The sequence below is a fragment of the Bison bison genome, unplaced genomic scaffold, assembly GCF_000754665.1.
Source record: "Bison bison bison isolate TAMUID 2011002044 unplaced genomic scaffold, Bison_UMD1.0 scf7180017845293, whole genome shotgun sequence".
NCBI lineage: Eukaryota > Metazoa > Chordata > Mammalia > Artiodactyla > Bovidae > Bison > Bison bison.
This window is the reverse complement of record NW_011475866.1, coordinates 4441-17556: the sequence shown is the minus strand read 5'-3', so window position 1 is coordinate 17556 and position 13116 is coordinate 4441. Positions and strand designations below refer to the sequence as shown.

The window sequence follows — 13116 nt, the reverse complement described above, 5'->3', positions numbered from 1 at the left end:
AGCACTGAGGGAGATGCTGGGAGAACAGAGTGGAAGCCCACGGTGAGAGGCAGAGGCGGCAAAGCTGGGCTCTAAGCCAGCTCTATAGGAAGGACATGGCGCTGGTCCCTGAAGGACCACAGACTGCTTGCCTGGTTAGCTGAGTGAACTTCTCTACGACCATACACAGGATGGGAATGCCTGGTCCTGTCTGAGATGGTGGGGTGGAGTGGGACAAAACAGGACACTAGCATTGTCAACTTCTTTGTGTCCAGGAAGAGTTAGGAAAATGCTCAGTGTGTGCTCAATTAAGCAGGACACAGTAGGGAAGGAAAGTCTTCATCCCTGTCTCACAGAGACCATCCAGTAGCTTCAGGCTACTCCCTGCACAAAAGGTGGAGGAGAAGACCCAGCTCTAAGGTCTGACTTATATTAGTAAATCACTGATGAAATCTATTATTTTCCTTAGGCCAAAGATGCTTTCAAAGACATCTCTGTATACTTCTCCAAGGAAGAATGGGAAGAGATGGGAGAATGGGAAAAAATTCGATATAGGAATGTGAAAAGGAACTACGAAGCGCTGATTGCTATAGGTAACAGGAAGTGCTGGGTGCCCATGAGCCTGGGAAACATGAAACAGGTCTTCACCCTTGGTGTTCACTTGGCCCTCTCTTAGGTGGCTTCATTTGCTTACAGTTCCCTTTTGTGTGGAGACTAACCTGGAGGAAATGTTTATTGTTTTGTACTAAAGGGAGGTTGACCCTGCAGTGCAGAGCTCACCTCTTGCCTTTTTCTAGATTTTCCCAGCCCATCCTACTGATTTCCCTGACTTTGTGACACTTTCCATTGCTTCTGTGCTTTGTTCCTCCTTCTTATAACAAATATTTTGCTTCTTTCCAGGTTTCAGAGCCACTCGACCAGCATTCATGCATCACCGCAGGCAGGTCATCAAACTCCAGGCAGATGACACTGAGGATTCTGATGAAGAATGGACACCAAGGCAGCAAGGTGAGGGGCCAGGAGGATTTAGAGGTGTCTTCCTGAAACCAGTCTGGGCTTAGGTCTCAACTATATCTCAGCCATTAGCAAAGAAAACATAATTTTCAGCATTCCAAAGTGGTTGTGGCTGAATATTTACATAAGCCTGAATGAAGATGAATGTATAGGTTTTCCAGTGTAATTCTCAAAAGTTTTATGTTTAAAATTTATCATTCTTTTTAAAAAGAATTATTTTTGCTAAACATTCTTAATGAAAGGCAGTTAAAGAAAACTTAGAAATAAATTCACCAAAGAGATTTAATACTAATCTCATAATTGGTTATTGGATTAAATCTCTTAGAAGAGGAAATGATTAACATATTATGTCAAGATACATTATTTATGTAGGTATATAAAACAACACATGATCTTCTTACCCTAAGGTGAAATTAATTATTTGTTTTAATTCTGGGAAAGGGTTTGAGAGAACTATTTATTCTCCCTCATCTTTCCCACATTTCACTGACCAGAGACAGCATCAGGTAAATAAAATGAAGTACACTCATTATAAAATAGAAGTGAGCAGCTCACTTCCTCTTCTGCTGCTCAGATAGTTTAGAAGAGTTAATCTGCCTAGACTGGAGCAAACAATTTAGATAGTTCTATGATTCTCCATCTATAGATTTCTGTTCTCCGAGATTTTTAAAAATTATTTATTTAGTTTTGGCTGCACTGGGTCTTCGTGGCTGTGCATGGGCTTTTTCTGGTTGCGTGAGTGGCTTCTCATTCAGAGCACATGCAGGCTCAGCAGTTTGTGACACACAGGCTTAGTGGCCCGGAAGAAAGTGGAATCTTCCTGGACCAGTGATCGAACCTGTGTCCTCTGCATTGGCAGGCAGATTCTCATCCACTGTGCCACCAGGGAAGTTCCTCTGTTCCCTTAGGTTATTAAAACTAGTGAAAGGGACATGAAAATCAAACATTTGGTTGTCTGCAAAGGTTTTGACATGAAGAGAGATTCTTCATAGGGAATACATATGCCACGGTCCACCATACCTCTGCACATCATTATTTACCTTAAGAATTTCTGAGTGTATGGTACTCTCTTGCTAACTATGTACACATTAGTGTTAGTGGCCATAATGTTAATTGCTCCATCATGTCTGACTCTTTGCATACCCAAGGACTGTAGCCCACCAGGCTCCTCTGTCCATGGGATTCTCCAGGCAAGAATACTGGAGTGGGTTGCCATTTCCTGCTCCAGGTGATCTTCCCAACCCAGGGATCGAACCTGCATCTGTTGCATCTCCTGCATTGCAGGCGGATTCTTTACCGCTGAGCCACTGGGGATATATATACACACATTGCTGCACAACAAATCTGTAGAACTTTTCCATCTTGCGTGATTGAAGCCCTAACCCACTAAGGAACAATTCTCCAATCCTTCCTCCTCATAGCCCTTGGCAACCATGATTATATTTTCTGTTTCCATGGGTTTGATTAACTTAGATACCTCATAGAAGTGGAATCAGGCAATATTTGTCTTTTTTGGATTGGTTCATTTCACTTAGCATATCATCAAGGCCCATCCCTGATGTAGCATATGACAGAATTCTTTTTTAAGGCTTAAAAACATTCCCATGTGTGCCTGTGTATATAACAGATATAAGATATATCTTATATATAATCTTTATCTGTTTATCCACCAATGAACATTTAGATTCTTCCACATCTCACCAAATGGGAATAATGCTGCAATGACCAAAGATGTGCACACTATTTATTCAAGATCTTCCTTTCAATTTTTTATGGAAATAGACTCTTGAGTTGGATTGCTAGATCATACAGCAGTTCTAATTTTCTGAAGAAACTCCATACTGTTTTCTATGAAGGTTGCAACATTTTACATTTCCAACAATAGTGTATAAGGGTTCCTATTTCTCCATATCCTTACCAAACTTGCTATTGTCTTCTTATTTATATTGCCCATCACAGAAGGTTTCAATTTGTATTTCCTTATTGATTAGTAATGTTGAGCATCTTTTCATATGTTTGTTGGCCATTTGTGTATCTTCTTTGGAGAAATGTCTATTGAATTCCTTCTCCCACTGTGTTAGTCAGCTCAGACCGCCATAACAAAACAGACTGCATGCCTTAAACCACAGAAATTTGTTTTCTTACAATGCTGAAGCATGGAAGTTTGATATCAGGGTGCCATCATGGTCAATCAGGTTCTTTTCCTGACTTATAGGTAGGCTTCATATTGGTGTATGCTTATTAACCCCTTATCAGATACATATTTTACAAATATTTTCTACAGTCCCATAGGTGGCCTTTTCACTCCGTTCACTGTGTCCTTTGCTGCACAGAGATTTTAAGATTGATGTAATCTCTTTGTGTATTTTTAATTTGTTACTAATACTTGTGCACTTGGTACCATATCTAAGAAATCATTGCTGATTCAGTATCATGAAGCTTCACCCTTGTTTTCCTCTAAGAGTCTTGTCAAATCTTGCATTTAGGTCTTGAATCCATTCTGAGTTGATTTTTCTTCATGATGTAAAATCTTTATTATTTTGCATATGGATATTTTGTTTCCCCAGCACCATTCGTTATAGGGATTAAACTTTCCCCATTGTCTTGACACCCTTGATGAAGATCATTAGACCATGTATCCAAGAATGTATTTCTGTTTATTTCTGGTTGTCTATTTTGTTCCATTGATTGACATGTCTGTCTTTATGCTAACGGGCTTCCTCAGTGGCTCAGCAAGTGAAGAAACTGCCTTCAATGCAGGAGACACAGGAGATGCAGGTTCAATCCATGGGTTAAGAACAGCCCCTGGAGAAGGAAATGGCAACCCCGTCCAGTATTCTTGCCTGAGAAATCCCCTGGACAGAAGAGCCTGGTGGGCTACAGTCCAAAAGGTCACAAAGAGTCAGCAAGACTGAGCAACTAAGCACAAACTTTATGCCAAAACTATACTCTTTTGGTTCCTGTAACTTTGTAATATATTCTGAAATCAGAGGCCTCCAGCTTTGCTGTTCTTTCTAAGATTGTTTTGCCTATTTGGGGTCCTCTGAGATTCGGTATTAACTGTAGGATGGATTTTATATATCAGAAAAAAATTCCATTGGGATTTTAATAGGAATTGCATTGAATCTTTAACTTGCTTTGGGTAGTATGAACAGCTTAATAATAAGTCTCCAAATCCATAAACATGAGACGCTTTTCTATTTACTTGTGTCAGATTCCTTTCAGCAATACTTTGTAGTTTTCAATGTATAAGTCTTTCATCTCCTCAAGTTCACTCCCATGTATTTCATTCTTTTTGATGCTATTACAAATAACATTATTGGGACTTCTCTGGTAGTCCAGAGGCTAAGCCTCCACACTCCCAATGCAGAGAACTTGGGTTTAGTCCCTGGTCAGGGAACTAGATCCCACATGCTGCAACAAAGACCTGGCACAAATAAATAAATAAAAATAAATATTTTTAAATTTAAATTTAGATCTTGACTATAGTTTTTAAAAAATGAAAAATAAATAGGATTGTTTTCTTATTTTCCTTTTTGGAGTGGTTATCACTCATGCATGGAAAAATATTTGAATGTTGATTTTGTACCATGCAACTTTCTGTGTAGGTTTTTGTGTATGTGTGGAATTTTAAAGATTTTTCTGTACATAAAATCATGTCCTCTGTGAACAGACATAATTTTACTTGTTTCTTTCCAAATAGAAGCCTTTTGTTTCCTTTTCTAACTTAATGCCCTGGCTAGGACTTCTAACATTATGGTGAATAGAAATGTTGAGAATGGGCATCCTTGCCTTTTTGCTGGATCTTAGAGAAGTTTTCAGCTTTTAACTGATGACTATGATGTTAGAGGTAGACTTTTCCTATATGACCTTTATTATATTACAGTCACTTCCTTCTATTTCTATTTTGTTGAGTATTTTTGCCATGAAAGGCTAGTAAATTTATTAGATACTTTATGGACATCAGATGAGGCACAGATGAAGTTTCATATTTTTTTTAATTTTAATAAAATTATGTAATGCTCCCAGTGGAAGCATAGGAGTTGATGATACAGAAATCATTTTCCATTCCTCCTTTGGTAATCCTTGTCCTTGTCACTCTCTGGCTCAGAATTATGTGTCCTTAATTAGAATGCCCAGAGTTTGGAAACATTTACCAACCAAAACACTGATTCCCATCATTTTTTAGGTAAACTTTCTTCGATGGCCTTCAGAGTGGAGCACAATAAACACCAGAATGTGAGTATTTCCAAAATCCTGTTGCCAAAATATCCTCCTCATGGATCCAGTCACAGGTGAGAATAGGAGAAAACACAGAGATCCTGGAGACTGCTGCCTTCCTGTCCTGAATCTTTAGAACAATGTCTGATATCATCACCATCTTTATAGTTAGTAAGAACAAGAACAATAGTAGGCTGTTCTGTTGTTACATAATTTTCACAATATTTCAGACTTTAAGCATTTTATGTGAATAAACTTACTTAAACCTTAAAACAATCCTACAGTACCTATAAGTAGGTATATAGCTATCACCATTATAGATCACAAAACTGAGGTAAAAAAATGATTGATTATATGCCTGAGATCACAGTATCACTGGTAGTGCAATCTAATCCAAAGCACTTCTTCTAAACTCCTTACAAAATGATTAAAACTTCCATAGTTCTATGAAGTTTATTCATACATCTTTATATCATTCATCTGAGAGATGTTTTCAACCTCAGTTCTTTTGTGCTGTGCTAGGGAGGGATATGCTAAGACATCTGACTAAGGGAAGCTTAAGGACTTGCTGGGCAGTTTGTCGAGTGGACGGTCCAAGATGAAGAAGCTTAAGGACATGCTGGGCAGTGTGTAGAGTGGACAGTCCAGGATGATGAAAGTGACAGGATCCCTACTTCAGAGCCTCCCAGTCCAATAAGAGGAAGCAACTCGCAACACTGACAAGCCTCAGGTTTATGACTGAAAAGCAACAAATAAGAAAATAACTGAAGGACTTCACATAGGTTACCCACTTTTGAGTAGAAACTCATCATCTGGGCATCATTTCAAATGCTCATTCTTGCAGGAGGAAGTAACAAGTCCTTCCCCTGAGCTATGATTAGGCAACTCTCATGTTTGGAATCATTTGTTTAGCCTGCCCTGCGTTGTGAGCTTTGAGAGCCTAGCCCATACCCGTTAATTCTCAGAAGTCAAGGCCCAGCTTAAAGCCCCTGAGAGCCCCCTGAATGTTTTGTGAATGAGTGACTCCACATTTAAACATTCATCTAGGAGTAAGAAGATCAAAGAATGCTGAAGATAGTATCTGTGAGCTAGACTTCAAATATAGAGACAGTTGAAGGGATAAATTGATCGCAGGGATGTACACTCACATTCATACTGTATTAAATAGCTCACACAATGATTTATTGAAATGTTATTAAATTTCATGTCCACTGTAACATTAAAAATTAGCATGTATACCAATTTATGGATCAGGAAACTGAGGAGAACCAGCTAGTCATACAGCCTTGTTCAAGCAGAATTGATGAGGTCAGCTACTTTAATTCCAAACATTGTCTCTAAGAGGACATGGCAACCTGCAACTTTCAGCTCATTTTCTTTATTGTCTAAATGTGTTTCTGCCGATCGTCTTTTCTCTTCTCAATCTCACTGCTTTGTCACCTTATCTTCCAGATGTGTTTTGTCCCCTCTGTAATTTTCCATACTTCCTCATCCATCAAAGGGCCACTAATTAATAGAAAACCCCCCGGATTTCTCTATGAGCCCTTACCCACTTCCTTCCCTGACCTCCAGCTATTCTCCTTGCCTTGCTCTCACTTTTCTGTAGAAAGTTGAAGGGAAAGAGCCTTAAGATATGAATTCTAGTTTTGATTCACTACCCACTTAGGTCCTTATTTTACACTCCAGTGTTCAGACCCCTCCTCCACCAGGTATTTCCAAGAATTGTCAAAGTCATGCATGTGAAAACACTTCATAAAGTCCTAAAGAACTAAAGAAATTCATGTTGTCTTTTATTCATGTGGAAGACAATGTCCAGAGCACCATTAAGTAAGGAATCTAGTTTGAAGGAATTGCCAGGAGCAGCCAAATTGCTGAAGACAAGTGGCTCCAAGCAGGCTCAGAAACTGGTGCCCCCTCCCAGAAAAGCAAGGACTCCTGGACAGCACCCCAGACAAAAAGTCGGTAAGAGAAAATTTGGGGAGTTCCTCTAATTAGTTCCTCTAATCCCTATAGAAAAGCTAGTAAGTATGGACTATGTGTGTGGCATGGACTTTGGGTAGGCTTGGGTTTAAGCTGGACTGATTTGAGACATGAAGTTAGCACTGGGGCCTTGGGAAAATCTTATGTTTTCTGAGATCCTGATTGCTCATCTGTAAAGTGAAGATAAGGATGCATAACTCATACAGTGTTTGAAAGCTTTACATTAAATGCAAAAGTGCTGACACTTTTTTGAGCTAAAAGTAGTTCAGTAAATCCAGCTGTGATGATAGGGACCATGCCTCGTTAGTGTTTATGCCCAGACCTCTGCTCAATGCCTTACATGTCATGTGCCCTCAATGTATGTTTTCTGAGTACATGTGTCAGTGAACTATTTCCTAAGTAAGAAGGTGGGAAGTTAAACCTACTAACGGGAAGTGCAGGAAGCTAACACTGAACTGGGCATCTGTGGTCAGTGAGGAGCCTCAGTCTCCTGAACCAGGAGTTAAAGGAAGAAGAAACAAAGTATAGAAAAGGGACTTCCTGGTGGTTAAGTGGTTAAGACTCCATGCTTCCACTGCAGGGGGTATGGGTTCCATTCCTGGTCCGGGAACTAAGACCCCACAAGCCATGCAGCTGGGCCAAGAAATAAATAATGTAACATTAAAACATAAAATTACAAAAGTAAAAGTTTAAAAAATACATGTAAACAAGTTTTAACAAAATGTATAAATGAACAAGTAGGAGATCTCAGACTTTCCAATAAAACAGGGACTAACTCTCCAAACCCCACCAGCCTTGCTTAGCTTCTGTTCTCCATCTTAGAACTCAGAAGAAAGGAGACTGGAGTGAAGAGGTACAGTCTACGAGAAAGAAAGGGGCATGTGTACCAAGAGGTCAGCGAGCCCCAGGATGATGACTACCTCTGTGAGTGCCCCTGCTGGCCCACTCGTGGAGAAGGGGCTACAAGGCCTTGGTCCAATAACCTCACCTCACCATTTGGTCCCCCAGTCATCCCTTTCCTCTATGACTTGGGGTGCAGGATCAAGGCCACATGCCATGAGTGCCCCAGCTCTTTCTGAAGCTCTTTACAACCAGCAACATCACTATACCTCCCCTCACCCCTGTTGCTCTCACCTCCAGATTGTGAGGAGTGTCAGAGCTTCTTCATCGACAGCTGTGCTGCCCATGGGCCCCCAATCTTTGTAAAGGACTGTGCAGTGGAAAAGGGGCATGCCAACCGCTCAGCCCTCACTCTGCCCCCTGGGTTAAGTATCAGAGAGTCAAGCATCCCTGAGGCTGGGCTTGGAGTGTGGAACGAGGTGTCTGATCTGCCGCTGGGCCTGCACTTTGGCCCCTATGAGGGCCAGATCACAGACGATGAAGAGGCCGCCAACAGTGGATACTCCTGGCTGGTGAGAAACACCCCTGTTTCCCTGTTCTCTGGCCTTGAATTGCTTGTGTGTGGTGACGGGTGCTTCATGTCTACATGCAAGGATGCAGATGGTGATGACATGGTCAGCAATGACACGGGCAGCCCTGTGTACTGTGCACTGGGCATGAACATCTAAAGGTCAGAGGAGAGGTGGGAGACACTGTGTACAGACACACAGGACCTCTATCTAAAGCTCAGAGGAGAGATGGGAGACAGTGGTCCAGGCACACAGCACCTCTGTCTACAGGTCAGAGGAGAGGTGGGACCACAGTGTACAGACACGCAGGACTCCTATCTAAAAGTCAGAGGACAGGTGGGAGACAGTGGTACAGACACACAGAGGTGACTCCTCCCTTGTGTAGCCCTTGCCTTCAGTGAACCAAGAGACTCAGACTTTGAATGATGATTAAGCAGCTTACCATTTGGTCCGACTGGCAGTTGAATCCATGCAGGCTGAAGAGCACCAATGACTGCAGAGGGAAATAGTTCTTCTATTACTTCCTATCAAAAAAAATAAAAGAGAGAGGAAAGCTTGTATCTCTTTTCTAACACTCAGATCACCAAAAGGAGAAACTGCTATGAGTATGTGGATGGAAAGGACACGTCTTTGGCCAACTGGATGAGGTGAGTGCAGTGAGTCTGCAGTTTGTAGATGTCGCTCTTCCCTCAAGCCCACACCCCTTTCCTTCTCAACCCGTCTCCTTCAATAGCTTTCACATCTTCTTCCCTCTTTTCCCTCCATGTCATGGTCTTTTACTTCAAAAGACATTAGAAAGAAGGAAATAAAAATATAGCATATATTGTGCCCTCAAAATATAATGCCCTCAAAATACAGATCTATATGCTGAACAAAACTGGGGGACTTGAAAACAACTTGAGTCTAGATTCACCAGGGTCACTTTAACTCACTTAATTGACACTTACCAAGCATTTTATGTTCCAGTTTAGACCGTGAACTTCATTACTGAGGTAGATCACACGTCCCATGTCCTTTTGGAAAACAACTGCAGACAGACATTAGCCAATTGATTTCAGGAACAGTAACCTTAATTTTTCTATTTTTAAGTAACTGCACAGCACCAGGATAACCTAACATGGGAGACCTTGAGTCTATGCAGGCAACAACCTCCCCAGGCTCGGTTCCAGTGAGAAGTGGGCCCTGAGGCCTCAGAAGGAATGGGGGGCAGGATGGCCATGAGCAGGGCTGTTCTCTGAGGGCCGCTTCTTTCATCAGGGCAGGAAGAAAGTGAATAAACTATCACTGTTCTGGGTCTCAAGCTATGTCAGAGCACTCTCCAAGTTTCCATGGGAGGGGGTGGGCAAGTGAATATGACCCTGGATACATGTGGGGAGATTGGAGGAAAGCCTCAGGAGAGAAGGCAGGCTGGGGTGATTGCTGAGGGCTGCATGCTAGCAGAGGAGCACCAAGCCCTGTGGAATGAAAGAGAACTTAATTCAGAGTTTAAAGGAGCTGGAGGTCACCAGCCTCACGGACAGCCCAGGTGGAGACGAGTCTGGAACTGGGCTCTATAAAATGGCTAATTAGGAAAGGAGAGAAAAGCATTCCAGCCAGGAAGAGGACCGAAAACAGGATCTGGAAATGGGAATTCACATGGCCTGGTCGAAGGTGTGAACAGAAGGTCCATCCCCATGATGGGTGGTGGGAGCCATGGCGGCCTCAGAGCCTGAAGGCAAGGAGCTGGGCATGGCCCGACAGTGGAGGGGACTCATCACCTGTGGTTTCTTTCCCTTTCTGGCCTCGACCCCAGGTATGTGAACTGTGCCCGGGATGACGAGGAGCAGAACCTGGTGGCCTTGCAGTATCATGGGCAGATCTTCTACCGAACCTGTCAGGTGGTCAGGCCGGGCTGTGAGCTGCTGGTCTGGTACGGGGACGAGTATGGCCAGGACCTTGGCATCAAGCGGGAAAGCAGCAGGAAAAGCGAGCTCGCGGCCCCCAGAGGTGAGCGCCACCCCTCTTCCAGCACCCCACCCCATCCTGGGGAGCCTCCCTGGTCCGACTCCGAAGCAGAGTACAATCCAGTCCAAAATCAGTCTAGTCACAATTAAAATGTCTCAGAATTTGATTCATTTCATATGACTGTTAGGAAAAAATTTTATATTAAAAATGTTAGTTCTAATTTTTAATATTTCATGCAAAAAAATATGTAACATCACCTTCTGCTGAAAGGTTTAGAAGCAAAAAGCAAGTTTTCTAGCACCTACCAGCTCTCTCCCCTTACCTGTTTCTTCCTCATTTCCTCCCATTTCTAAGTGACACAAGTGCAGTGATTTGCATTCAGTTACTGTTTCAGTTTGTTGTCATGTGAGTTCATGCTCTGTGCCAGACAGGGCTCCATGCACCGAAACAGACAGAACCACTGCCCTGGGGCAGCATGGGCTTCGTACCAGATGGGGGCTGGTGCTCTGAGGAAAACCAGTGCAGGGAAAGCGCCTCCAATCAGCGTGAGCAGAGGGTGGGGTGTGGTGCAGGATGGTGGGCAGGGTCTCTGCAGAGATAACACCTGTGGGAAAGGATTCCGGGCAGGGAAGCAGCCAGTGCTGCAGTCCCAGGGCCGGGAAGAGAGGCTATGCCAGTGGTTGCAGGAGGAAGCATAGAGGGAGAGGAAGGAGGCTGGACAGGACACAGAAGCCTCAGGGCCCATGTCCATGTGCAGGCCCCAGGGGTCTTCTTGGGTGACATAGAACAACCATGAGGCTTTCAGCTGCAAATTGCATGTTATGCTTTGGTTCATTTTTGGGAAGAGACAGCAGCGGGGAGTCCCCTCAGAGGTCAGTTCATTGCCAGACATGAGGGGAGAGTGGGCTGGCTGAAGATGCTTGGGAGTGAGGGTGTGAGGAGTCTGGCTGGAGATGTACTTTTAAACAGGGCTTCCTAGTGCATGTTAAATGGGCTAAGACTGAGTGAAATAAATGAAGTGTGAATACTGGTGAGGCTGGAGAAAGGACATGCCTTTACTTTATGATTTATGGAAAACTGAGAGAGGAGCAATTTGTGAACCAATTGGGGCAGCAGGAGCCAGAGACCTGTAGTCAGTGGGATCTGGGCCGCTCGGTCTCACCCAGTCTGAAACCCACTTCCTGCAGAGATCAACACAAAGGCTGCTCTTTGAACAAGGAGCCATAAATTCAGCTTTACTCAAACCTGCTCTAACGACCCCCTGTGCTGCCTCCCACATGTAGAGAGCTCCAGGCCAGGTGCCCCTAACTTAATAGACCCTTTCCCCTCCCAGGGAGCCGATCAGGAAGATTCCACCTAAGTCATCAAGTCTAATCTCTCAGTAGGATAAAATACCTGTGGCCACTGTGACATGACTTTTCAGATACTTATACGCAGGGAAAGGTCCCTGTAAATCCACCTCTATCAGGAGAGACGATGCCTCTGATGCTGCTGGAAGGTCCCCAGTCTGGGTGATATGTAGAAAAGACCCTTGACACAAGCTTCCTGGATTTCTGTAGATGTAGAGAATAAGAATGGATGGAGAAGTGGACTGTAAAGACACACTTGATGGGAGACAAATCGTGCACTGTCAACACCTAGATGATTAGTGGGGCGGCCTTACCGTGGCAAACCCACCACCTGACCAAAAGCTTCCTCTTTCAGCAGAATCGAAGCCCAAGATCCACCCATGTGCCTCCTGCTCTCTGGCCTTCTTCAGTCAGAAGTTCCTCAGCCAACATGTCCAACACAATCACCCCTCTCAGACCCTCCTGAGACCATCTGCAAGAGACTACCTGCAACCAGAGGATCCCTGCCCAGGCAGTCAAAATCAGCAGCAGCGATATTCCGATCCACACAGCCCAAGTGACAAACCTGAGGGTCGTGAGGTCAAGGACAGGCCCCAACCTTTGCTGAAAAGCATAAGGCTGAAGAGGATTTCAAGGGCCTCCTCCTACTCACCCAGAGGACAAATGGGGGTTTCTGGGGTGCATGAGAGAATCACAGAGGAGCCCAGCACAAGCCAGAAACCAAATCCAGAGGACACAGGCAAATTATTCATGGGGGCAGGGGTCTCAGGGATTATAAAAGTCAAGTACGGAGAGTGTGGGCAAGGATCCAAGGATAGGTCAAGTCTCATCACAAACCAGAGGACACACACAGGGGAGAAGCCCTATGTTTGCGGGGAGTGTGGGCGAAGCTTCAGTCGGAAGTCCACTCTCATCACACACCAGAGGACACACACAGGGGAGAAGCCCTATGTTTGCAGGGAGTGTGGGCGAAGCTTCAGTCAGAAGGACTATCTCATCAAACACCAGAGGACACACACAGGGGAGAAGCCCTATGTTTGCGGGGAGTGTGGGCGAAGCTTCAGTCAGAAGTCCACTCTCATCACACACCAGAGGACACACACAGGGGAGAAGCCCTATGTTTGCGGGGAGTGTGGGCGAAGCTTCAGTCGGAAGTCCACTCTCATCACACACCAGAGGACACACACAGGGGAGAAGCCCTATGTTTGCAGGGAGTGTGG

The 13116-nt window shown here is 43.9% G+C and overlaps 1 protein-coding gene across 1 annotated transcript; it reads left to right on the top strand.

Annotated features, from left to right (window-relative positions):
* Positions 1 to 6: 6 nt before the first annotated feature.
* Positions 7 to 13112, top strand: LOC104983753 (histone-lysine N-methyltransferase PRDM9-like; the record flags this gene model as incomplete). Its single annotated transcript, XM_010833278.1, has 10 exons — positions 7 to 42; positions 449 to 572; positions 880 to 987; positions 5183 to 5232; positions 7020 to 7176; positions 8017 to 8118; positions 8335 to 8606; positions 9183 to 9250; positions 10396 to 10589; positions 12255 to 13112. Coding segments are annotated over exons 2-10 (1876 nt in total), but the record flags the coding sequence as incomplete, so codon positions are not given.
* Positions 13113 to 13116: the final 4 nt, after the last annotated feature.